General features: G+C 40.6%; 2 protein-coding genes across 3 annotated transcripts in view; one reads left to right on the top strand and one right to left on the bottom strand.

Moving 5' to 3' along the window:
• Nucleotides 1–27,924, top strand: part of LOC117350889 (olfactory receptor 11L1-like) — a 52,991-nt gene that overhangs the window by 1,903 nt on the left and 23,164 nt on the right. The gene's annotated exons all lie outside the window — the stretch shown is intronic.
• On the bottom strand, nt 10,750–11,694 carry LOC117349608 (olfactory receptor 6Y1-like). Its single transcript, XM_033923200.1, has one exon. The coding sequence runs from the start codon at nt 11,692–11,694 to the stop codon at nt 10,750–10,752; it is 945 nt and encodes a 314-aa protein (XP_033779091.1).

Genomic DNA, 27,924 nt, shown 5'->3' with positions numbered 1-27,924 from the left:
CCTCTGTTTTTACCATTTTCCTTTCTCTGGAAAAGATTTTGCTCTATGTTAATACCTTTCAAGTAACATAGTAGATGACGGCAGATAAAGACCTGAATTGTCCATCCGATATGCCCAACCTGATTCAATCTAAAAAATTTTTGTTGGGGTTTTTTTTCTTCTTAGCTATTTCTGGGAAAGAATACAAAGCTCTGCCCGGGACTGTTCTTAGGTTCCAACTACTGAAGTCCCTGCCAAAGCCCACTCCAGCCCACATACACCATCCCAGCCACTGAAGCCCTCCCCAGCCCATCCAGCACCAAACGTTCATATACAGACACAGACTGTGCAAGTCTGCCCAGTACTGGCCTTAGTTCTTTAATATTTACTATTATTTTCTGATTCTAGATCCTCTGTGTTCATCCCACACTTCTTTGAACTCCGTCACCGTTTTCCTCTCCACCACCTCTCTCGCGAGCGCATTCCAGGCATCTACTACCCTCTCCGTAAAGTAGAATTTCCTAACATTGCTCTTGAATCTACCACCCCTCAACCTCAAATTATGTCCTCTGGTTTTACCATTTTCCTTTCTCTGGAAAAGATTTTGTTCTACGTTAATACCTTCAAGTATTTAAACGTCTGAACATATCTCCCCTGTCCCTCTTTTCTTCTAGGGCAGGGGTGTCCAACCTGTGGCCCGAGGGCCGCATGCGACACCGTGAAGTATTTTGTGCAGCCCCGGTCGAGGGCGATGCAGTGTTTTCCTCTGCTGTCCCCGGGTGTTTATCGTCTTGCCAGCTCCCTCCTCTGTCTTGCTGCAACATTTGCACGGCCCCAGAAAAAATTTTGGGGGCCAATGCGGCCCAGGGAAGCCAAAAGGTTGGACACTATTGCTCTAGGGTATACATATTCAGGGCTTCCAGTCTCTCCTCATACGTCTTTTGGTGCAAACCTCTTATCATTTTCGTCACCCTCCTTTGGACCGCCTCAAGTCTTCTTACGTCCTTTGCCAGATACGGTCTCCAAAACTGAACACAATACTCCAAGTGGGGCCTTACCAATGGCTTGTACAGGGGCATCAACACCTTCTCTTTATACAGCCCAGCATCCTTCTGGCAGCAGCCACCGCCTTGTCACACTGTTTTTTCGTCTTTAGATCTTCGGACACTATCACCCCAAGTTCCCTCTCCACATCTATGCATATCAGCCTCTCATCTCCCAGCATATACAGCTCCTTCCAATTATTAATCCCCAAATGCATTACTCTGCATTGAATTTTAGTTGCCAGATATTAGACCATTCCTCTAACTTTTGCAGATCCTTTTTCATGTTTTCCACTCCCTCCTCGGTGTCTACTCTGTTACAAATCTTGGTATCATCCGCAAAAAGGCGAACCTTCTAACCCTTCGGCAATGTCACTCATAAACATATTGAACAGGATTGGCCCCAGCACCGATCCTTGAGGGACTCCATTACTCACCTTTCCCTCCTCCAAGCGAATTCCATTAACCACCACCCTCTGGCGTCTGTCCGTCAACGAGTTTCTAATCCAGTTCACCGTTTTAGGTCTTAACTTCAGCCCATCAGGTTTGTTCAATGGCTTTGCTAAAATCTAAGTAAATTACATCTAGCATATGTCCTTGGTCCAATTCTCTTGTCACCTAATCAAAAAATTCAATCAGATTTGTTTGGCACGATTTTGTTACCTTGGATCCTGTAACCCATATGATTCTAGGAATTTCACTATCCTTTCTTTCAGTAATGCTTCCATTATTTTTCCAAGAACCGCAGTTTCCTGCTTCATCTCTTGTGACTACTTTTATGAATTGGCACCTAAACCACTCTTCTCCAATCCCCAGGAACCACTCCCGTCTCCAAAGATTTATTGACCAAATCTTTATTAGGACCACCAGAACCTCTCTGAGCTCCCTCAATATCTTGGGATGGGTCCCATCCACTTCCATTGCTTTGTCCACCTTCAATTTTTCAAGTAGGTACAAACAGGTTCTGTACCCAGGGCAAAGAAGGATGAAAAGACTTGTCCAAGATTGCTATTGGGGTCAGTGGGATTTAAACCCTGTCTTTCCTGGTTTGATCCTGCTTTTGTAACTCTGAGCTTTGCAGGGAACTCCCCTGGGCAAGTCCTGAACTGTTTGGTACTATTTATTGCTGTAGCTTGTGTGTGCACACGCGTGTCTGTGGGTTCAAACAAACCTAAGGACCCGAACAAATATAAATAAAGATTGCTAAGAATATACAATTACAGATGTATAAAGACATGAAAAATGGACATATGGTGTGATGATAAATGAATAAAAACAATGAAAACCATCAGACACGACTATCATGGTAAGTTAATGACATAAGTAATGTGATAGAGTGACAATGGGATGTGACGTAAGACTCCATGTGATATACATAAACCAAACATATAAATAGAGGCTTGCACTGCAGGGAACGGCGGCAGAGAGCAGGAGAGTCCGAGAGCAGGCAGGAGAGATCGGGGCTGAGCCCTGACAGCAGTGACAGGAGGTTGCTTCTCTTGTCACTGCCGTCAGGGTGTGCGCAAGAGCGAGCATCGCTCTGGCCGTGGGTAGGGGGCGTGTTAACGATCATCCTCATTTGCATGCAGGCCTTTAGTGAATGCGTCGGCCGGCATGCAAACGGAAATGGATTGCACACGGTTTGGAGGTTTAGTGAATTTGGGCCAAAATTTTAGACTCATTCAGGTAACAATTTAGAAGTCAGAGTCTATAATTACAGTCCAGTTCATGTGAAAATAAAAGTTTTTACTGCTTTTCTAAAGTCTGATATTTTATAAAGAATTGCCCAGCGTATGCAGTGCCAAGTTAAGAAAAACAGAAATCAAGAAGAGGCTGGGGAAGCCCAGTTCGTTGATACTCAACCACCAACTCCTATGATGGGAAGATGTTTGGGGGGGGTGGGCTCTTAAGAGCAGGTTAGACTAGAGAAGCATCTATCTGGGAAATTTTACATATAGGGATCCTGCATGGAGGCAAGGGAGAGCAGTAGATGAATCCCCGAGGTCTCTCCCAGCCCCATCTTTCTCCATCCGATTCTAGAATAATTATCCTGGAACCATAACCCTCAGAATTTTGTGATTCCGGACATGTTCTGTCAGGCATCAGTGATATACATCTTGGTTTAATAGGTTGGATATTATTATTACGCCAGTTCATTCATCTGCCACTCTTGGGGAGAGCGGTGGATAGGAGATGATGCACTTATACTCCCCTTTTTCACCCCAAATATTCTGTGGCATGCTTCTTCTCAGGAGGCACCAGCCCAAGTTCCTGTTCCTGGATAAGCTCCCTGCTTACTAATTACCATTGGAAACAGAAACAGGTCAGGTATAGTGAAAAATACACAGCAAACGCCTCAGCGGGACAGACTTGGCTCATCAGAGTTCCCAATATCGATTTATCTTTTATTTTTGAAATCCATTTAATCTAGGAAATACCCTCTATAAAAATATCTAACAGCAAGATGTTCTTCAGAGGAACTGTACTCTTCTCCAAACAGAAGTGTCAGGTGCACAATCCCATCCCTTCTTCTTAGGCCGATATGGTTCTCCAACCTAGTGGCTGAGAAAATAAAGGCGAAAGAGTTGGAATTCATGAAATATAAAAAAAACCCAAGAAGAGGAGAGCAGAAAGGACTACAGGGTGAAACTGAAAGAAGCCAAGAGAGAGATACGTTTGGCGAAGGCACAGGCGGAAGAACAAATGGCTAAAAATGTAAAAAAGGGAGATAAAATTTTTTTCAGATATATTAGTGAAAGGAGGAAGATAAAAAATAGAATTGCTAGGCTAAAAGATGCTGGGAACAAATATGTGGAGAGTGATGAGGAGAAAGCAAATGTGTTAAACAAATACTTCTGTTCTGTGTTCACAGAAGAAAATCCTGGAGAAGGCCCGAGATTGTCTGGCAAAGTTACACGAGAAAATGGAGTAGATTCTGCGCCGTTCACGGAGGAGGGTGTTTATGAGCAACTTGAAAAACTGAAGGTGGACAAAGCGATGGGACCAGACAGGATCCATCCCAGGATACTAAGGGAGCTCAGAGAGGTTCTGGTGAGTCCTATTAAAGACTTGTTCAACAAATCTCTGGAGACGGGAGTGATTCCTGGGGATTGGAGGAGAGCGGATGTGGTCCCTATTCACAAAAGTGGTCACAGGGATGAAGCGGGAAACTACAGGCCGGTGAGCCTCACTTCAGTTGTTGGAAAAATAATGGAAGTGTTGCTGAAAGAAAGGATAGTGTACTTCCTTGAATCTAATGGGTTACAGGATCAGAGGCAACATGGCTTTACAAAAGGTAAATCGTGCCAAACGAACCTGATTGAATTTTTTGATTGGGTGACCAGAGAGCTGGATCGAGGACATATGCTAGATGTAATTTACTTGGATTTCAGCAAAGCCTTTGATACAGTTCCTCATAGGAGGCTGTTGAACAAACTTGAAGGGCTGAAGTTAGGACCCAAAGTGGTGAACTGGGTCAGAAACTGGCTGTCGGACAGACGCCAGAGGGTGGTGGTTAATGGAAGTCGCTCGAAGGAAGGAAAGGTGACTAGTGGAGTCCCTCAGGGTTCGGTGCTGGGGCCAATCCTGTTCAATATGTATGTGAGTGACATTGCTGAAGGGTTAGAAGGAAAAGTGTGCATTTTTGCAGATGATACCAAGATTTGTAACAGAGTAGACACCGAAGAGGGAGTGGAAAATATGAAAAAGGATCTGCAAAAGTTAGAGAAATGATCTAATGCTTGGCAACTAAAATTCAATGCAAAGAAATGCAGAGTAATGCATTTGGGGATTAATAATAGGAAGGAACCGTATATGCTGGGAGGAGAGAAGCTGATATGCACGGACGGGGAGAGGGACCTTGGGGTGATAGTGTCCGAAGATCTAAAGGCGAAAAAACAGTGTGACAAGGCAGTGGCTGCTGACAGAAGGATGCTGGGCTGTATAAAGAGAGGCGTAGTCAGTAGAAGGAAGAAGGTGTTGATGCCCCTGTACAGGTCATTGGTGAGGCCCCACTTGGAGTATTGTGTTCAGTTTTGGAGACCGTATCTGGCGAAAGACGTAAGAAGACTTGAGGCGGTCCAGAGGAGGGCGACGAAAATGATAGGAGGCTTGCGCCAGAAGACGTATGAGGAGAGACTGGAAGCCCTGAATATGTATACCCTAGAGGAAAGGAGAGACAGGGGGGTTATGATTCAGACGTTCAAATACTTGAAGGGTATTAACGTAGAACAAAATCTTTTCCAGAGAAAGGAAAATGGTAAAACCAGAGGACATAATTTGAGGTTGAGGGGTGGTAGATTCAGGGGCAATGTTAGGAAATTCTACTTTACGGAGAGGGTAGTGGATGCCTGGAATGCGCTCCCGAGAAAGGTGGTGGAGAGTAAAACTGTGACTGAGTTCAAAGAAGCGTGGGATGAACACAGAAGATTTAGAATCAGAAAATAATATTAAATATTGAACTAGGCCAGTTACTGGGCAGACTTGCACGGTCTGTGTCTATGTATGGCCGTTTGGTGGAGGATGGGCAGGGGAGGGCTTCAATGGCTGGGAGAGTGTAGATGGGCTGGAGTAAGTCTTAACAGAGATTTTGGCAGTTGGAACCCAAGCACAGTACCGGGTAAAGCTTTGGATTCTTGCCCAGAAATAGCTAAGAAGAAAAATTTTAAAAAAAATTTTAATTGAATCAGGTTGGGCAGACTGGATGGACCATTCGGGTCTTTATCTGCCGTCATCTACTATGTTACTATGTTACTATGCTCCCATCGCCCTGAAGACCTGGTGTCACTTTTGTCGAGCCCTTGGAAGCTTTAAACCTCATTTGGGTCATACAGGACAGTGATGTCCTGTATGACCTATTTCAAATGCAGTGGAAACACAGGAATATTCGAAGCCTCCATCCCTCTCTGGATTAGTTAACGAATGGATCCAGTCCACCTTTTATCCCCACTGAATGCCAGGCTGATTGTCTCAAGAAAAGCATTGGACAATTAGAACAAGTCTCTGCACGCAGTAGGGTAAAATTCAGGACTGGATCAGATTGGTCGACCTGGGATGGAGTAGCAAATCCAAGGTCACATTTGAGACTTGCTAGACCAGCCCTCAGGATGGCTACTGAAACAGCCTGTGCTATGCAGAAGCTGTCGAGTTTTCCATAAAGGCTGGTAAACAAACAAACCCAGGGATACCAAGTTGCCCAGTTCCAGGCTACCCACTGAACTTTGTGCTGAAAATCAAAGGCATCTTGGATAAGGCTTTCAGAAACCCAGAACTGTCCTATGATCTCCCTTCTAAATCTTGCTTTTCTTAGGGAATGCAATGGGGAACTCAGAAGTCCAAGTCCTTACCTGCAAGGGAGTAAACCAGAACTGGATCCAGTTGGAAGCCTTATTTCGCTGTTTGTACAGCTCTTTTTAGTGTAAACCACCGAAACCTTTTGGTTATGGCGGTATATAAGAATAAAGTTATTATTATATTTAAAAGTAGAGGAGCTTCAGCTGCACAGCCAGTTTGAGGAGGGCAGAGCAGGCAGTCGCTCTGCACAGTTGGGAAAGTCTCTATTATTAACAGATTTAAGCAATTCAATGTGCAATCTGAGGAATGACCACAGGAGGACAGCACTGAGCTCTTAAATATAGTCATCTAAGTAGGCAATGGCGCCCTCTAAGATTTGAAATTCAGCATAAAATTTCTTTATATGCATTTATATGTCTTTATACTGCAGAGATGCTCAGTGCTGCCCTCCTGTGGTAAATGTCCAGCATAAAGGTATCTCTTTATTGTTTTTATGCTTATCACATTTAGAACATTTAAAAGGTATCTCTTTATTGTTTTTATGTGAAATTCAGAACATTTAAAAGGTATCACATTAGTATGTGTCTGTATATGTATCACATTTGCGACATTTAAAAGGTATCTTTTCATTGTTTTTTATGATTATCACGTTCAGAACATTGAAAAGGTATCTTTTCATTGTTTTTTATGCTTATCATATTTAGAACATTTAAAAGGAATCTCTTCAGTATTTGTCTTTATACTTATCACATTTGGAACATTTAAAAGGTATCTTTTCATTCTTTTTTATGATTATCACATTCAGAACATTTAGAAGGTCTTTATACTGCAAAGATGCTCAGTGCTGCCCTCCTGTGGCAAATGTTTAGCATAAAGGCTTTTTTTTAAGTTCTAAAAAGTTTTATTTATTTTCAAGCATACGAGTAATGGTCATGTCACAACAGAGCAGTAAAATAACAATAGTAGAGATTATATACAGAGCAGCTTAAAGGATTATGCATCAATATGTCATAAACAAGCTGTAAGCTATCAGCGAGAAATAATGATACTGTCAGTACATTTAGAAGTATGGGAAAATATACATACATTATGAGAATGAGAATACCAAGCAGGCCAAGTTTATGCATTAAGGTCCATATTATAGTAAGATACAATAGGTGACCAAATATTACAATAGGATTTGTAAGCATTGCGTCGTTCAGCATTGATTTTTTCATATTTAACTATTAAACATACAGAGTTCCACCACACGTTATATTCAATATTAGCCAGATTTTTCCAGTTATATAGGATGTTCTGGAGAGCCAGTGCTATTAAAATGCGGAAGAGCTGGGCTTCAAAATAGTCATGCATATGAATGCCTTCAAAATTACCAAACAATATAATTTTTATTTATAATTCTTTATTCATTTTTGCATCTTACAACAAGTGAATTATACATAATATAAACAATTTCCACATATCACTTGTATTTACAATCAAATATTCTTATATGATAAATTAAATATCCCCCTTTTTATTATCAATCCTATTTCAAATGATATACATTCCCCAACCCACCCCCACATATATACTACCCATGTGCTATGATATCTGATCATTAGAATAAATAGTCAATGGTCCCCATATTTTTTTAAAATTATTAATATTTCCTTGTTGTAACGCTATCTTCTTTTCCATCTTATATATGTGACAAACTGAATTCCACCAAAATGTATAGTTTAATTTAGTATAATCTTTCCAATTTTGAGTAATTTGTTGCATGGCGACCCCTGTCAATATTAATAATAACTTGTTATTTGCAGAAATCGGGTTCTGAGTTCTCATTGCTGTACCAAATAATATAGTGTCATACGAGAGTCCTACATGGTTCTCTAATAATGTATTAATTTGGGGCCAAATTAGTTTCCAAAAAGCATTTACACAGGGACAAAAATAAATTAAATGATCTAACGTCCCAACTTCTAATCTACAATGCCAGCATCTATTGGATCTAGTACTATCTAACTTCTGTAAACGTGTAGGGATCCAAAAAATTCTATGTAACAAAAACATCCACGTTTGACTCATAGATGCTGACCTTGTAGACCTTAATCTCCAGGACCAAAATCGTGGCCATTGAGATGCAGAAATTGTCTGTACAATCTCAATACTTCAAATATCCCTAAGTCCAGTTTTCTTTTTTTTATTTAAAAATCCATTTAACAATTTATACCATTTTACGGCTTGGAGACCCAAAAAATCCGCCTGGAAACATAGAACCTGCAGACTATATTGAGTATTAAGAGTTTTCCATTCAGGGAACCCTGCCTGAATGGCCTGCTTCAATTGCAACCATTTAAAATATTGTGTTTTATTTAATCCAAATTTATGTTGCAATTGTGAAAAACTAAGCATTGATCCTTCTGAAGTAACATCATTCAATGTTCGTATACCTGCAATTATCCATTGTTTCCAGACTATTTTGTATCCGCCAATCTTGATCCTGGAATTTACCCAAATTGATTGATTTAATGATTTAGCAATTGGTTCTGGTGATATATTACTAATATATCTTAATGTCTTCCAAGTATCCAATAGAATTCTGTTATCCTTATATCGTCTAGGCATGTTTATACTAATTAGATGTTCTACATGTAGTGGGAACAGGAGCCGCCATTCTAGATATAGCCAATCTGGTACATTCTCCATGAGATCTGGGAGGATCCAATACATACCCTGTCTTAGAATATAGGCTTGATGGTACCTATAAAAATTTGGAAAATTTACCCCTCCCTCCACAATTGGTCTTTGTAAAGATACTAAAGCAATTCTGGGTCTTTTCCCAAACCAAACAAATTTTGTAAGAATATTATTTAACTTTTTATAGAATGACCCCTGAAAAAATATTGGTATCATACTCATTTGATAACAAACCACAGGCAACATCATCATTTTAATTGTTTGAACTCTTCCCCACCAAGAAAGATGTAAAGGATTCCATTGCTCACACATTTCTGTTATTTTTTTTAATAAAAGTTTTTCATTTTCTTTGACTGTATCTTCAATTGTATTTTTGATAATAATTCCTAAATATTTTAAACCTTCTTCTTTCCAAATAAATGAATATGAATCAAATAATCCTTTGGTACAATGAACATTAATTGGAAGAATTTCCGATTTACTCCAATTAATTTTATATCCAGAAAATTTCCCAAATTTCTCTAGAAGATTAAGTATAAACTTGGAACAGTATTCCCCGGTTCTCTTAAATATAATAATATATCATCTGCATATGCAGAAAGTTTAAATTCCCAGTAAGAAAATGGGATTCCCTTTATCTCCTTAGTTTGATTAATTGCAATTAATAAGGGTTCTAAAACAATATCAAAAAGTAAGGGGGACAAAGGACATCCTTGTCTAACCCCCCTTCGCAAGTTAAATCTATCTGATAAATTATTATTAATATATAATCTTGCACCAGGAGAGCTATACAATGTCTGAATCATTTTAATAAAACCGGGGCCTATACCAAACCATTCTAAAGCTTGATACATAAAACTCCATTCCACTCTATCAAATTCTTTTTCTGCATCTAAAGACACTATAAAAGCTGGATCATTAATATTTTTTGCTAAATTTAAAGAGTGAAATGCTAATCTAGTATTATTTGAAGAATGCCTTTTAGCAATAAATCCTGTTTGGTGGACATCAATAATAAAAGGAAGAGCTTTTGCCAATCTTGATGCTAATACTTGAGCAACCAATTTACCATCTACATTTAATAAAGAGATAGGCCTGTAATTTGAAACCAAAGTAGGATCCCTGTTTGGTTTTGGCAAGACAATAATTACAGAATCAGCCATAGTACCTGATATATTCCCATTATTCATTTGGTACTGATATAAATTTAATAGATATGGTTTTCCAGTTTTCCAGCCCTCTTACCAGTTTCGTTGTCCTCCTTTGGACTCTCTCAAGAATTGCCTTGTCCTTCTTGAGGTGCGGCGACCAATATTGAACACAGTATTCCAGATGTGGGCGGACCATCGCTCGATACAGTGGCATGATGACTTCCCGCATCCTGGTTGTTATGCCCCTCTTGATGATGCCCAGCATCCTGTTGGCTTTCTTCGAGGCTGCTGCACACTGTGCGGATGGTTTCATGGATGGATCCACTAGCACACCCAAGTCTCTCTCAAGTCCGGTGTCTCCCAGCAATCCCCCCCCCCATTTTATACTCGAACAACAGGTTCTTTTTCCCTATGTGAATGACCTTGCATTTATCTACGTTAAAGCGCATTTGCCATTTGTTTGCCCAGTCCTCCAGCTTATTGAGGTCCCTTTGCAGTTCCTCACACTCCTCCCTGGTCCTAACTCTGGTGCAGAGTTTGGTATCGTCTGCAAATTTTATAACCTCACACTTTGCCTCCGTTTCCAGGCATTTAAAACCTATCTATAATGAGTTTCTCAATCTTTTGAGCCTGGCTATCAACCTCATTATAGCTGCCTTCACTTCCTGGTTTCTCAGACTGTAAATGATGGGATTCATCAGAGGGGTTCCCACAATGCAAAAAACAAATACCACTTTATCGAAAGGAAATGATTCATGAGTTGGTGGTCGGATGTAAGTGAACATCGCAGACCCATAATAAATTAGAACCACCATCAAGTGTGAGGCACAGGTGGCAAAGACATTCTGTCTTCTTGCAGCAGAGGACATCCTCAGGATAGTTGCAATAATGAAAATGTAAGACATCATGATCAGCAAGAAGCAGCACAAAATCAAAACCCAAGATAAAAAGGTAAAAGAGACTTCACTTAAGGAATATCTATTGCAAGATAATTTCATCAAAGGAGAAAAATCACAAAAGATATGATCTATTACAAGAGGTTCACAGAAGGACAGTTGGTACATGGACACTGAAGGCAATAACAGAGACACACAGCTGAACACCCAACAGCCACCGGCCAATTGGATGCATGTTTTATCATTCATCAAAATTGGATAACGTAGTGGGTAGCAGATGGCAAGGAATCTATCAAGGGCCATCACACCTAGTAGAAGGTTCTCCATGGCACCAAAGACAAAGAAGAAGTAGAACTGGGTGATACATCCATTGTGAGAGATGAATCTTCTCTTGCTTAGAATATCAGCCAACATTTTAGGGATTATTGTAGTGATGTACCAGATTTCCAAGAAGGAAAAGTTACTGAGGAAGAAGTACATGGGTTTGTGAAGACTTTGATCCACCCTTACCAGCACGATTATCAGAATATTAGCCATTATAGTAAAGATGTAGATAAACAGGAAGATGGTGAAGGCTATGACCTCTTGCTCCTGAGACAGGAGGAACCCAACCAGCAGGAAATCAGCTCCAGTCGTGTCATTCTCCGCCATTAATAGTTCTACTTATAAGCAGATAAAAAGGACAGAAAAAATGCTTCAGATATTTCATTGCATTGCAATAGGAAGCTAGATTGATTATGAAATTATATAACCAAGGTGTGTAACCCTACTTGATAAATTAGGGTCTCATTATGCATTATTTGAGTGATTGTTAAGTCATCTGAATTACTTTTTGCAGAGTAATGATGCCCAAATGTGGGTGCTGAAAAAATTGAGTGCCAGGCACTGTTCTACAGATGGTACTCTGAGTTGGTGCAGTTTATAAAAAAGCATGTAGTATACTGTGCCCAACTTAGGCATGAAGACTCTTGCATGAAACAAAATGTGTTGTAAATCCTCGTGAATAAATAAGGTGTAAATTCCTCAAATTCAATAATGCTGTGTGCATCTTTAGTGACTGACTCTGACATGCCCATGCTCCTCCCATGGCCATGGTCCTTTGTCAGTTACACACCCATCTTTATCGGAAAGCACTGTTTCCTCTAAGCTGAGCTTGAGACCTCCAACTACAGCCTTGCCAGTAGAGGGTGCTGTTTCACGATCATATTATCACTAGTGAGGGGCGGGCAGGCTCTGCAGGACTCCAGAGAACCTGCCTGTCCCTACCAAGTGAAACACAATATCGAAGCACCGCCCCCTACTGGCAGCAATGCAGTTGGAGGACACCCACTTGGCTTAGAAGGAGCGGAGTTAGCTAGATGCGCGTAAATCCAAATTGTTGCCAATTCATGCTCAATTATTGATGCTAATTGGCTCATTACTCAATTAAATTGTGTATGCAAACTGGGTGTAAGCACAATTTACATGCACAATTTTGAGTGTCATACATAGAAACCAGGGGTAAGTGCATGACTGAAGTGGGGCATACACATGGGCAGGGCATGGGAGGGGTATGTCTCCAACTTACATGCATAAATTATAGAATATTGTAAATTATGCATGCTGCATAGAACAATTAGGCCCACAAATTATGCGTGCCTTTAACCTGGAGTACTTAGGCATGCTTAAGTTTAAGTGCACCAGTAGGGTGGGGAGCAGAACACCCTGGCAAAAGTATCTCCTCTTCCCCCACCCCCAGTGATGGGAGGGGTTTCCTAAATGCACACAAACACACCCCTTCAAATCTTCACCAGCAGTGAGCAACATTTGCTACCTGCTACTCAGGCTGGCTTCATTCCCCCTCCCCGGGATGTCACTTTTTGTATGTGGGACCAGGAAGTGACATCAGAGGAAGGCTCAGCTGCTGTTAGCAGTGAGTAGAAGATGCTGCTCACTACCAGCAAAGATTTGAAGAGGTATAATAGAGGGGGTACATAGCGCAGCAGGAAAGAACGCATACGCCACATGGCATGCCAACGCCCAGCATCACCAATTCAGGTACAAACTTTCCTTACTATACCACTGATGGTGATCCTCATAGAATTCCCACTGGCTTCCACTCACTCCTGTTTTCAAATTTCCCCATTCTTTTACTTGAGTTCCTCCACTCCATTGTAGGAAGCCTCTCCTTCTCAATTCTCCCCAAACCCAGTGGCAGGTGCTCCCCATAACCTCCTGGAAACAAGACTCCCTTTGATCCATTCTCGAAGCCCTGCCCACAATCATAAAGACAATACCAAAAAATGCAGAGCAGGTGTATGGAAATATTCAAAGATATATTCATTCATTCAATATATGCAAATGCATTGGCTGATTCAATATCATAAAACTATTTTGATAGTTGCCATTCAAATAATCCTATGAGAGGAGTGGAAAGACCTCAGTAATTTACAGCCCAAACTCATTATAGAGTCAATCTACTCCATAGGGCTTTTTATAATCATTCATCATACCACTTCCTCCATGAATAAATATTAAATATGTGCTGATACTTATATTTTCAATCTTTAACTTATTCCCAAAAAAACTGGAAACTGCAAACTTAGCTGTAGATAGGGGTTCAATCTGTAATTTCAGATCTCAATCATTATTGAAAATAACGTTTCAGAATGGCTGGTGTCCGATAAGTGGAAGAATGTACCAGGCACGCTTTTGCATGTGAGTAAATGGATACAACATGATTGTGTTGTATGCCTGGCTTAAGATATTTAGTTTAATGATGGTAGTATGGTTTAGTTTTCCTCTGGACAATGGGGGTTGTTTATTTTGCTGAGCTTTCTCAAAGGGTAGCCTATCTTTTCTGGTTATTACCGTATTTTCTCGCATATAACGCGCGCGTTATACGTGGTTTTTACAAACTGCGCATACCCTTGCGCGTTATACGTGTGAGCGCGTTGTACAAAAATTTTTTTACATAGTTTCCCCTCCCCCCCGACGCCCGATTCATCACCCGGAAGGAGCGCTCGCACTCCCACCCCGAAGGACCGCTCGCACCCCCACCCGAAGGACCGCTCGCACCCCCACAGCCTCCTCCCCTCCCCCATGGAGAAGCTGTCTACCTTGTTTCCGGATGCCAGCCCAGCTGCTTCCTCTGCCGGCGGTCCTGCCCCTTCTTAGAGCCCTGTGCTGCGCTGCTTCCTCTTCAGGCGGTCCCGCCCTTTCTCTGATGTCAGAGAAAGGGCGGGACTGCCGGAAGAAAAAGCAGCACAGCAGGGCTCAGAGAAGGGGCGGGACCGCCGGCAGAGGAAACAGCTGGGCTCGCTGGCATCCGGAAACAAGGTAGACAGCTTCTCCATGGGGGAGGGGGGGGAGGCTGTGGGGGTGCGAGCGGTCCTTCGGGGTGGGAGTGCGAGCGCTCCTTCGGTGTGGGGGTGCGAGCGCTCCTTCAGGGTGGGGGTGCGGGTGCGTGCGAGCGATCCTTCGGGGTGGGGGTGTGAGCGGTCCTGCGGGGGGGTGAATCGGATGACGGGGGGGGGGCATCAGGCTTTCAGGGTAGGGACAGGACTTCAAGTAGGAAAGGAGAGTCGGGGCGGGCGAAAACAGAGTCAGGATCTCCAGAGGAGAGTCGGGGCGGGCGAAAGGAGAGTCGGGCAGCATGCGCGGTATATGGGTGTGTGCGGTATATAAAAATTTATGTACATAAATATGTGTTTTTTGCGCACTATACCCGTGTGCGCGTTTTACACGGGTGCGCGTTATCTATGTGAAAATACGGTAAATGGTTTGAGTTTTTCAAAGCACTTTTCATTACTCATTTGAGCTTCAATAGCTTCATGTAGTTGTCAGCCCGGGGGAAACTGTTTGAGAGCATTTAATTACATACAGTTTCCTGATACTGAAGTTTCTGAAGGATTTCTTTCCATAGGTCTTACACCTAAGAATTATTGAGCAGTATTTTTTCTCCTCATCCACTCACTCATTCTTCCTTCTTTCTTCAATATATGGGCAGAGGTGTCCTCCTCTCCCCATATTTTTGCCGATTCTTTTGAGGGTTTGTTTGATTTTTTTGCTATTTAAAGCCATGAATGGAGACAGCCAGCCTACTTGAACAACCACCTTATCCGAACTACCACAACCAGGAAGAGGAGAACCCAGACACCATACACACACACCCCAATCAGAGGCGTCAAACGCAAAAAAATGTACGATGGCCTACTGGCCACGCAGGCAGCAAAACTTGACCACCAACTCTCCAATCTATTGATCATGACACCAGACTACAAAACTTTCAGAAAAGAAATAAAAACCCTTCTATACAAGAAATCCATCAAGACAAACTAACTCTGCAGGAAGCATTTCAATCCCCCAAAGTAACCCGCTCAACTCTGTAACTCTTCTGGAAATGGCCAGATAACCTCTTATGTAATCCGCCTTGCACCGCAAGGTAATGGTGGAATAAAAGTCACTAATATAATGTAATGTAATATTGCTTCTTCCCGTATACTGTACTGCTCCCTTGAGATTTTGAATCCCTAATGAATAACCCTGCATTATTTAGCATTAAATCTTAGATGTCACATCAAGTTTTTCTAGGTCCCTTTCCTGTTATCCACCTCTTCCGGGGCATCTATCCCAAAGCAAATTATGGGGCTCATTTTCAAAAAAAGATGGATGTCCTAAAGACAGCACATGGATGTCTTACTAGTCAAAACTCAAAGTGGGCATTCTCAAATCAGACTTTCTAGACGTCCTACTGGTTATTTTGTCTCCAATGCACCCAAATCTTAAGGGGGCATGTTAAAGGTGTGTTTTCGGAAGGCTTAGGGTGGGCTTAGGACTTGGATGCTCCTTAGGCATAATCAAACCTTTAACAAAAGGTTTTTAGACATTTGGAGCTAGACCTGTTTTAAAAGCATCTAAATGCTAAAAAGGTGCCCAAACTGACCAGTTGGCCACTGGAGGGATTAAGGCATGACACCCCCCCCCCCCCATACCCCTAGTGGTCACTGACCCCTTCCCATCACCCAAAGATGTTTAAAAAACAGTATATTCTAACCTCTATTACAAGGGGGAGCTGAAAAGTTCTCAGCCCAAGCAGCTTCAGATATTTGAGCCCAGAGAGCAGTGAATTTCACATTAAAAGTTCCAGGTACAGATGGGCAACTTTTTAGCATTTAGGCACTTTTAAAACAGGTCTAGCTCCAAACATCTAACGTGGGTTTTGGAGGGCTCTCCATACAATAGAAGCAAAATATAATGACCTCTGTACATGAGACTTTTAATGTGAAATTCACTACATTACTTCGCCCATGTGGGGCACCCTTATATACCCCATAGCAGCACAGCTAGAGCCCTTTTCCTGCCCGTATCGAGAACGCTGATAAAATGCGTCCGGATCCTTTGGACCGTGCACAGAGCTAGACCCCCGGCTCCATCGGCGCCCTTAGGACACCGCGGCATATCTCTCCGCGGCTCCCTGTATCCTGAATGGGCCTCCCTAGCAAGTGGCAGAACTCTCTGCGGCACCCGCGCTGCTACATTGTCCACCTAGACGGACAGCGCGGCGCAACTCTCTGCAGCTCCCCCTGGCTCTGCAAGGGCCTACCTGCCTACTACTTTGTCTGTAGCTACGCGCTGCTCCTGCGTGTCTCCGACCTGGACCGAGGCATGTTTTGGCACGCACCGTGCGTGCCTCCTTGTCTTGAAGAGTGCGCACTGGTCGGGTGACTGCCGCGGTCGCTGCCGAAGTCGCCGCTTCTGCCCGAAGGGAGTGCTCACCAATGTGGAGGGGAGTAAGGTCGCGTCCGCCTCCTGTGAGTGCCGGATTCAAAAGGGGCGACTTCTCTTCTGCCCTCCGCTATCCTCTCTCCCTTTCCTAGCCCGCTCTTTCTTGATTGGCCCTCCTCACTGCCCCTCCCCTCCCCTATCCTGGCCTGCCCTTCTCTGCCTCTCCCTAACCCTTCTTCCTATCCCCCCCTCGGCAATGGCTTTGGTCTATTTGGCCACGCTCCCCCCTAAACGGGATGGGAGCTTGTTCTTACTTCTTAGAAGAGCCCCTCTGCTAGGCTCAGCTCTCTGAACAGTTTACTAAGAATGCAGGCTTCATAGACAAAAACTTGCTTTTGTGCGTTTTTCATGTAGACATTTATATTTGTGAATGGCCAGAAAAAGATAGACATACTAAGGACCAAAAGTCTGACGTCGGTGCTGGGCAAAATGGTAGAGACTATTATAAAGAACAAAATGACAGAACATATACGTAAGCATGAGATTAATGAGATAAAGCCAACATGATTTTAGTCAATGGAAATCTTGCCTCACCAATCTACTACATTTCTTTGAAGGGGAAAATGAACATGTGGATAAAGGTGACCTGTAGTTGATACTGTGTATTTGGATTTTCAAAAGGCATTTGACAAGATACCTCATGAAAGAATTCTGAGCAATTAGAAAGTCATGGGATAGGAGGTAATGTCCTCTTATGGATTGAGACCTGACAGAAAGACAGATAGTGTGTTTAAATGGTCAATATTCTCAATGGAGAAGGGTAAAAAGAGGGGGTTCTCTTACCAAAAGTATATGCAGGCAAAAAAAGAGAACCATCAAAATCAACAAAAAAATACCTCTCTTTTACGACAAACAATTCAAAAAAATCTTACAATTGATCCATGTATTAGCAGTGTTTTGTTAAACCTCAATTATAAAGGAGGAAAAGCCTCAGTTCTCCTTATGCAGCTACTACAAGACTGAAGAAAACAGAGTAAAAAGAGAAAGAACTTCATAGTCTGAAAAACCTTCTACTTGAGCAAATGCAAATAATAATCACAGTTGTATTCTTTTTGTCTCAATTTGATTAAAGAGAAACCACTTATCTCTGCTCAAGTTCTTGCTGTATCCATTATAATGCACTCTGTGCTATTCCTGCAGTGACGGTGGCTAGCTGGGTGTTTCGCCGGTAGGCTGTATCAGGGCAAGGGGACTCTTCACCTTCAGGAAACCACAAGCGGTTAACATCCTGCTTGCATTCTTCTTACAAGAACACAGCGAAAAACATGCTTCTCATCCTAAGAAACTAACTTCCTATCAGCGCAACAACTTCACGCTCACTCGTGAAGCAAAGATGGCAGAAGTCCAGAGCAGCATCAGTTTATAGCGTCGTGATGTCGCCGCTGACATATGACTGCAGCGGCAGGAGTGCAAACCAGGGTCAAAATTTAAACCAAAAGAAATGGCCGCACTCAAAGAAAAAAAAATCAAATTCTCAGAGATGTCCCTTTTCAGAAAAAATGTATCTCTACTGAGACAAAATCTATCTCAAGTTTTGGAAAAAATATCGAATCTTAGAAAACTCAAGTCTAAGAAAAAAATGCCACATTGATTGATATGCCACAGGGACACCACAGTCGGTTGATGTATACTATTTAGAAGCCCCCTGTGTAACTTCCATGTTATTGGGTGCTGTTCCACTGTTGTAAAAATTATAGATTATGCCAATGCATCCTTTAGAAACGGGTTAACTGTTCCAAAAAAGACGTCTTTGAGGAAAACAGGGAAAGATGGAGGAAGAAGGCATTTGTCCTCAGCCTCAGTCCTTTTTGCATTAAGTTTCTTTTCGATGAGAGTTTGCCAAGCTTTGTTTATGGAGAGCCCTTTTTCTGCATTGAAGTTTTTGGGGTGTCTTGCAATTTCTATTGCCTCTTTGATTCTTCTTGGCCACCAGCGCTCTTCTTTCTCCAGGACTTTTGTGTTTTCAAATCTAATTGTATGACCAGTTTCTCTTAGGGCTCCTTTTACTAAGGTGCTCTTTGCGTTTTACTGCGTGCTCTATATATATGCGCGTGATAAACACTAACATGCCCATTATAAGTCTATGGACATGTTAGCGTTTAGCGTGCACTACAATGGCTAATGCGCCTTTGTAAAAGAGGGGGTTAGTGTTGTGAATCAAGAGAGATGAATTAACAATGCAATTATAGCAGTCTCCAATGCTTACCAAATCACTAAAATTTGAAAGAAATGATATACTTACATGTCTTAGAAAAATGCTGATTTTTCCATCTCTTTAAATATTAAATATTGGGTCCAAGCAAAAAAAAAAATATATATATATATATATATATAAATTTAACAGATATTGAGAATCTTCCTTTTACCACCCGAACCTCTTGTGTGGCTTTCACTTGTTGCCTCGTCACCCTATGCCACTTTCAAATCCCTTCTCTGTCAGTGACTCTGTGGTATGATTTGGCTGAATCACTTTAGATGCCTGACTCCCTCTCTCTTGCTCATACTGCAAAATAAAAGGCCATGTAATCCTTCTGCCTCCGATACCTCAGAGCATTTCCTCCTTGGGTATTTATCATTCTTGAACAGATCATTGTCTCTGGACGTTTATTCACCAAACCATTCACATTTGCACTCTCTAGCATGATTCACAACTCCAGGGCAACTGGAATGAAATCAGCTCCAAAACAATTTTTTATTTTTTCCCTATGACAATGGTTTGTATCATTAGTATATCCAGAACCAATTTTTTTGTTGTTGTTGAGGGGGGGAGGCCAATGGTCAGAATGGGTGGATACTAGGCACTTCATTTTCTCTGCGTCCCCTTTCCCCTTACCCCTTCCCTCTCCTTACCCCAACACCATAATTAAAATTAAACCTATCTGACCTGGAGGGGATCCTCAAGACCCACTACTGAAGAAATTCAGAACCCACACAGACGTACTTTGCAATATGATGTGGAGACTTGCTTATAATCACATATTATCCCCATCGTGTTTGGCTGCCTATATGGTTGGCATGGAGGTGACATCACAATCGGCACTTGAAGATGGCTGACTGTGACCAGCACAGAGTGGCAGAGATGGATCTGGCAACTTTGTTGGGCAAACTGGAAGGACCATGATGGTCTTTTCTACTATCATTTGCTGTGTTATTCTTTTGCCTTTGTATCATACTTCAGGTAAAAGAAAATTCAATAGTAGATTTAGAATGAAAAATAAAAATAAAACAAAACATAGCAGTCAATGGCAGCATATTGAGTCACAGAGATGGTATAATTGCTTATCTCAAGATGGCTCAAACACACACTTACATGATAGTACTCCATAATTTAGAATCATACGTGGAATAGTCTACCGATGAAGGTGGTAGAGATTAAGACTGAATTCAAGATAGTGTGGGACAGCCATGTGGGATCTCTTATATTACATTACATTACATTAGTGATTTATATTCCGCCGTTACTTTGCGGTTCAAGGCGGATTACAAAAAGGATCTATCTGGCCATTTCCAGAGGAATTATAGAATAGTTAGAGAGTAGTCAACTTGGTTCATAGAGATGAGGTGGTTCTTGTGGCGTTAGGTTGTTTTAGAGAGTGGGGAGGCATTAGGTTGGTTTCGATTGTTGGGTATCAGGGATTTTTTTAATAGTATGGTTTTTATTTCTTTTCTAAATGTTCTGTAGTCAGGGGTCTTTATCAGCAAAGTACAGAGTTGGCGGTCTAATCTCGCTGCTTGTGTGGCCAGGAGGCCATTATACCATTTTTTTCCGTTTGACTTCTCTGATTGGGGGGTATGTGAATGGAGCGTGGGTTCTCCTTTGTCTGGTTGAGGTGGTTCGGATTAGACGGTTGTTTAAGTATATTGGGCTGTTTCCGTTCATGGTTTTAAATAGAAGACAGTAGAACTTGAATTGTATTCTTGCTTGGATTGGTAGCCAGTGTGAACATAAGAACATAAGAACTGCCATCTCCTGATCAGACCTTCGGTCCATCAAGTCCGGCGATCCGCACACGCGGAGGCCCTGCCAGGTGTACACCTGGCGTAATTTATAGTCCACAATATCCTTATATGCCTCTCTTAAGGAGATATGCATCTAGTTTGCTCTTGAAGCCTAGGACGGTCGATTCCGCAATAATCTCCTCTGGGAGGGCATTCCAGAGTGTGAGTGGAGGTATGCCTCGGTGATGTGGTCATGTTTTCTCAGAGAGTAGATGAGTCTCAGGGCTGTGTTCTGGATTGTTTGCAGTTGTTTAATCATGGTCACGGGGCAGGGTAGATAGAGAATGTTACAATAGTCTAGTAGACCCAGCATTAGGGCTTGAACTAGGATACGGAATTGAGTTTTGTCGAAGAATTTTCACACTTGTTTTAGGTTTCTCAAGATTGCAAAGGATTTCTGTATTATTTTGTTGATTTGTGGTTGCATGGTACAGCACCTGTCAATCATCACTCCCAATAGTTTTAGAGTGGTTTGCATGGGGAATGTGGTTGAGTTGATTACTAGGTTTGTAATGGATGGTGTCCTATCATTTTCTAGGAGAATGAATTTTGTTTTTTCTGAGTTTAGTTTCTTAGGCAGAAGAGAAGATAATGGATGGTGAATAAAGTCACTGGATAGGCCATTAGGCTTTTATCTGCCATCAAGTTTCTACATTTCTATCTATCAGGCCTGAAGCTCCTATTCCTAAGTTATCAGTCTGTTTCTGGGAAGCTGAAAAGAAACAAAAGACCCCTTTCTTGGTACAGGGAGTGTGCCAGAACCCAGGACACAACCTCTCAAGAGCTCCATTTACCCTTCTGAGATTGACAAAAAAAAAGGCAAAAGACAATTTCTTCTCTTCCTCTCCCTCTACTGTGAATTTCTCTCAGTTTATGAACTAGGGAAATCATAGCTTCATCCATGATTACCTCCCATACAGAAAGAGCCACCTTCACAGTCACTCCTCTCTTAACTACAGTACAACAAATACATAACAAGGATTGTACAGGTCCCCCATCCTCCTAACAAGTACCGCAGAACTTGGTACCCTTCTTCAGACCTCAAGGGCCCCTTTTTAAGTGACCAGGCTATGTGTGTTAATGTAGATGTTATTGCAAACGCATGACTTCAGCTCAGGCCATCAACCCCAGCACACAAGGTAAAGCAAGAGGCCATTGTCAATGAGTTATGGTGTGAAGAATATCACTCCCATTTTTCCATATTTAACAGGCAAAACAAGAACTAGCCCAGAGGCCCATGCCTAACATTTTGGACATCTCTCTTCTGCTGTGTTATGGCACCTTGTTAATCTAAAACCTTGATATACTGCTCTTTCATCAAATTAAATCAGTTTATAATAATATAAAATAAAATAGAAGCATAGACTAAAAACAGACAAAATTTAAAAAAAACAAGGATACCACCATCTTTCACAAAAATGTTTGATATTATGATTGCTTTAGCTACTCATCATATTATATACAATTGGAAGGATAATTCCAAACTTAACTTTCACAAATGGTGGAATCATCTTTGTGCCATCAGAAAATTTGAAGAAATAATAGTGTTCAAACAAAATAACATCGCCAGCTTTACTGGGACTTGGGCTCCTCTTGATGCATTCTGTAAGGATTTGAATGTTAATCTCATATGACTCCTATGTATCTTAGACTTGTGAGTTTGCAGCTTACTAATGTATTGGTATTGTTTTATAATTATGATGTATATTTTTTGAAAAATTTCAATAAAATGTTGGTACTAAAAAAAAAAAAAAACCAGGAAAAAATTATTCTTATTTCTTTAATCTACCTCAACATAATCATCCAGCATTCATCCTCCATTCTGTAAACAGTGTAAGATAGACATAGGACTACAGCTACCAGAATGCTCTGGGATGAGAACCTGAAACCCAGGGTGGGTAGAAAATCTTCCTGCTGAGGCTGTTAATATTGATTGCTATCATGGCTGCTGTTCAATGTAATAGGGCAGGAAAAAAAATCTAATTCTATTGTAGAAAATGTTTGTGACTGCCCAAGAACTTGAGTTTGGCAGGGAAATTACCCAGGGAGGAATCACCTACCTTCCCACTTAATGAGGGAAGGGAGATACTTTCAGCTAATGATTGAATGAATGCCCTGAAGGAGTTTATCATAAGTATAAAAATGACTGCTTTAGAACTTAAGCCCTTAAAAGCCTCTATTAAAGCTTCAGGAAGCATGTGAACCCCAGGAAAAATATTTGGGGTCACAGGAGGCACTTCTAATTCTGCTGAAGGGCAATGAAGGGTGGAGAGGGAGAAAACAACAAAAGGGCTGAAGGAGAGATAGAAGATAAAGTCACACATAGGGTCACACATGATAGAAGACAATTTTGAACGTGTAGTCTCTTTTTCAACATGAAAGAGCCACAAGCATCAACATCTTTTTGAGAACTGTAAATATTCATACGGTAACTGATAGGGTTTAGTCTTCTGATAGCCTCATGCTCCCAGGTTATAACAAATATTAGCTAAAGACACTTTCATGCATCTCTATCAAAATATGCACAGGTTTTACATGCTGCAGGAACTCTAGAAGCAAAAAGAATTTTCCATTCCCAAGTGGTAAATTGGGGACATTTTAAAAGATTTTAATGTCTTAAAATTGAACAATAGACTTTCTGGATCCCAGCAAATTCCCCATGTTGCTTTTCACCCATCGTCTTTCAGCAGTTCAAAGTGCAAAAGCGCTCCTGCCCCGGCTTTTTCTGTAATTCATTTCTTGATGGAAAATGATCTAGATAGATTCAGAAAGCAAAATCTAGTTACCTTGTTTATTCCCTTGAGCTAAAAATACATGCCTGGGAATGTACCCTCTTAATGTGGCTAAAAGTTTCCAAGTTTCCAAGTTTATTATATAGTTTGATTAATCGCCTATTCAAAGTTCTAGGCGATGTATAAATTGTTAAAAATATCTAAAATATGGGTAACATATTACACAAACATACAATATATCAATTTTTTTAAAAAAAAATGGACATTCTTAAACAGATTAAATCATTTGAGTTAAATAATTTATACATACAATATCGAGACAAAAGGAAAATTATTTAGTGGTTACAATCAATATTAAATTCAATATATTAAGGTAAAAACATTGGGAGGGGAGACAAAAATGATTAAAGAAGAAATATTAGAAAAAAAGAGTTAAGAGAATTATTTATTCACTAAAAGCATCTTTAAAGAGAAAACTTTTAAGTTTGGTCTTGAATTTATCTAAATTCTTTTCCTCTCTTATATACAATTCCCAGGCAGCCATTTTGCCTAAGGAAATCAGTGCTTTTAAAAACTGCTTTCTTTGGAGGGTATTTTCAGAATGCAAAGCATGTTTTCAGGCAGAAAATGGCTCTTATAAATGTGATTTATCAATCAATATACATCACATCACATCTTTTTTTTTTTTTTTTTTTTTGGGGGGGGGGGTCAATGACCACTGGGAGAGTATAAGAGGCACTGTTCCCTCTAAGCTGGGTGGGAGTCCACCAACTGCATTGCTGCCAGTGGGGGAGAGTGCTTCAATATTAAGTCAAGTTTCAAGTTTATTAACTTTTAATATACCGACCATCAACTGGTATCTAGCCAGTTTACAATAAAATGTTAAAAATAGAGATAAAAGATTATATTTATAAAAAGAGTTAATAAAAGTGTACATTAAAGACACGAACTAGACGAACTTGAGAGTGATGGTAAGAGGGGAAGGGAGGGGTAAAGTTACATAATTAGGAAAGAAAGATAGAGAGAGAAAAAATAAAATAAAATAAAAAGAAATGAGATTGAAAGAAATGGAGGGAGAGGATAAAACATTTAGGATGGGATCGCTTCATAGAAGCGGTTGGTTAATTAAGAATGAAATGTTTTAAGAGCAAATGAAAGCATCTCGAAATAAGTCTTTAAGTTTATCTTGAATCTATCAAGTTGTTTTTCATGGCGGAGTTGATGCGACAGAGCATTCCATAATGTTGGAGCAACTACTAAAAAATTTGTTTTTCTAGTATAGAAAAAATCTTTTATAGAGGGAATTGAAAGAAAATTCTGGTCTGCTGATCTAAGTGTACGTGTTGAACATTGTGGAATGAGAAGCTTATCAAGGTAGGCAGGCTGATGGGAGAGTTTAATTTTAAAGGTCAGCAAGATGGTTTTATAAGTAACACGATGTGTAATGGGAAGCCAATGTGCTTCTTTCAGAAGATGGGTGACGTGATCATATTTACCTAATTTGTATATAAGTTTTATTGCCGTGTTTTGGATTAACTGTAAACGTTGGATTTCTTTTTGGAGGATTCCGTTATATAGAGAATTGCAGTAATCAAGGTGGGAGATAACTAAGGAATGGACCAGAATTTTGATAGCGTCTGTGTCTAGGATGGAAGTTAGAGAACGAATAAGGCGAAGCTTGTAGAAGCAAGTTTTTACCACCGAGCTGATGTGATCGTGAAAAGTAAGGTCCTTATCGATGATTACTCCCAGTAATTTTATTTTTGTTTTGATTTTTATAGGGGTGGATTTGATAAAAATCTTTCCTAATAGTGACTCACTGTTTTTATTAGAGAATAGGAGGCCACAAGATTTATCATTGTTGAGAGAGAGTTTATTTGTGTGAAGCCAGTCACTTATTTTATCTAGTTTGTTGTTAATTTCTTTTATTTCTGAGGTGTTTGAGGTATTGACGGGGTGAAGTAGTTGGATGTCATCTGCATAGGCAAAGATTGTGAATCCGATTGACTGTCTCTCACTATTGAGAATGTGATAGTGAATTGGTGCCCTCTACCAGCAGGACTTCAGATGGAGAACTCCCGCTCAGCTTAAAGGAAGCAGTAGTGGTGGGGAGGGGGTTATGCTTATATTCCTTCACTGGTCAGTTCAGGTACCTTTGTGACACTTATTTGATGTTAAAACAGGTCTAGCCTGAACTGTCCAAACTGTGCCCTGGATGTATTGTATAATGTTCAATTATTGCAGAAAAACATTCATATTATATGTTCATCTTAGTCCCATCCATCCCCACCCTGTAATGTTCTAGTCCCACCCCCCACCCCCCCTGCTGCCTGCTCTTGTCAGGCAGGAAGGAAGTCCCTGCATGCGTGGACTTCCTCCCTGTCTGATACGATTTGAGGAGGCTTTTCAAATCCAGGACAAAGTGCTGCCGGACTCCTGGACAAGTCCTCAAAAGGAAGACATGTTCGGGGAAATCCAGACGTCTGATAAGAAACACATTAGATCATTCAAATAACATAGCTATGATGTTCATAATGATACAATTAAACATCTTAATAACCATCCTTGGGGAAAGTGTATTTGAGTAATTTAGATGGATAAGCTGGGTAAGAAAAAACAGGGACTAGCTAAACTGAAGGCAAATTATACTGTATGTACAACTGAATAAGATATGAGGATCTGGTCTTCTTTACTGAGTATGCAGCAAGCTAATCTAGGCACAGAGTGAATAAATAGAGACATAGGCCCCCGCGTTAGGAATTTTTTTTTACCATCGACCGCTGCAGTAAAAGTTCCAATGCTCATAGAATTCCTATGAGTGTCGGACTTTTACTGCAGCAACTGGTGATAAAAAAAACCCTAACGCAGCTAGATAAAAGGGGGCTATAGAGACAAACATCAACAGACATTTTAAGGACAATAAGCTTTTAGATGCAATAAACCACTGGGTCAATGTCCATCAGGATATTAAAAAGTAACTTCACATTTATCCAACATTTGAAAGTGAAATGATTGAACAGTTTGAATTGGCTTTCATATACAAAGCAAAAACAAGGAAACACAACCCCATGAACAATAAACCGAAAGAAGAAAGAGTGGGGAAAGGGATGTATACATCAACCTTGAGATAATACTTTCGAAAACTCATCATTGAGTTAGTCCAATAAAAAAGGTTGTTTTTTACCCACAGATCCAGGGGGGGGTGGGAGCAAGAGAGGGGGGGGGGTATATCTTTTGTTTTGGTATTATTCCTGATGGTAATGATGGATGGGGGAGGGAATTTTTATCTTTTGTATAGATACTGATTGATTATAAGTGCTTGGTTGATTATTATTATTTGTATATAAATTGTATTGCACTTTTTGTTGGCATTAAAAACTAAATAAAGTTTTTTCAAAAAAGGTATCACCTTACTTCCTTTGTTTTTTTGTTTTATTTCTTTATTCTACCTTGGAAAGTGGACTAACACGGCCACCACACCATTTCACTCTTATATGTTAAAATTTCAGTTTATTAAAACAATAAAACTTAAAGAGCATAATTTGAGAACTATTAAAAGTCTGTTTTTCTTATTCAATCAAAAGTTCTGAAGTGCCAAGACCAATCTGTGTGGTGGAGCATTATCATCTACTTTATACGGAAGTCCCAGACGTGCAGTTTTCAGTGCATAAGAGATGTCGTCTATACTTTCTTGGGACATTAGCATTGGTAAAATGGTCAATGTCTCATTAGAGTATCCTTATTCCTGAACAATACACGATTTTACAAGATTGCCATCTGCTGAACATTGATTGAGCCCCCTGAGGCAGGCCTCGGTGCCAAAACATGGACTGTGTCGGATCTATAACATTCGTCTGTGTTTTTTACAACACATGCCTTTCACACAGTATCCACCACATGGACTGGTCTCAGCACTTTCAGAACTTTTGATTGAATAAGAACAGAGACTTTTTATAGTTCTCAAATTATGCTCTCATTGTCTTAATAAACTTGAAGTTTTAACGTATAAGAGCATATTATCTCAGGGTTGATGTGTACATCTCATTTCTATTACCAGACATAGAGCCAGAGGTGGCCATGGGTGCAATTATTGTAGGTTAGTTGTGCATTATTTATCACAGACCCGATTTTATTCAATAGAGGCTTATTTATTAATAATGCATATTTATTAATATAATATTAAACTTGGGTCTTTATGTATTTAATAAGTCAATAGGATAGTTCAATTCTTCTTACACTATGTCTCTCTTATGTAGTTTTACACCATAACTCAGACCTCAGAAGCACAACTCGCTGATCAAAGTAACATAGTAGATGACGGCAGATAAAGACCCAAATGTTCCACCCAGTCTGCCCAACCTGATTCAATTTTAATTTTGTAAAA

Source organism: Geotrypetes seraphini, chromosome 16, assembly GCF_902459505.1.
Source record: "Geotrypetes seraphini chromosome 16, aGeoSer1.1, whole genome shotgun sequence".
Taxonomy (NCBI): domain Eukaryota; kingdom Metazoa; phylum Chordata; class Amphibia; order Gymnophiona; family Dermophiidae; genus Geotrypetes; species Geotrypetes seraphini.
The sequence above is the reverse complement of the archived record's forward strand: the minus strand, read 5'-3'. Positions and strand labels throughout refer to the sequence as shown.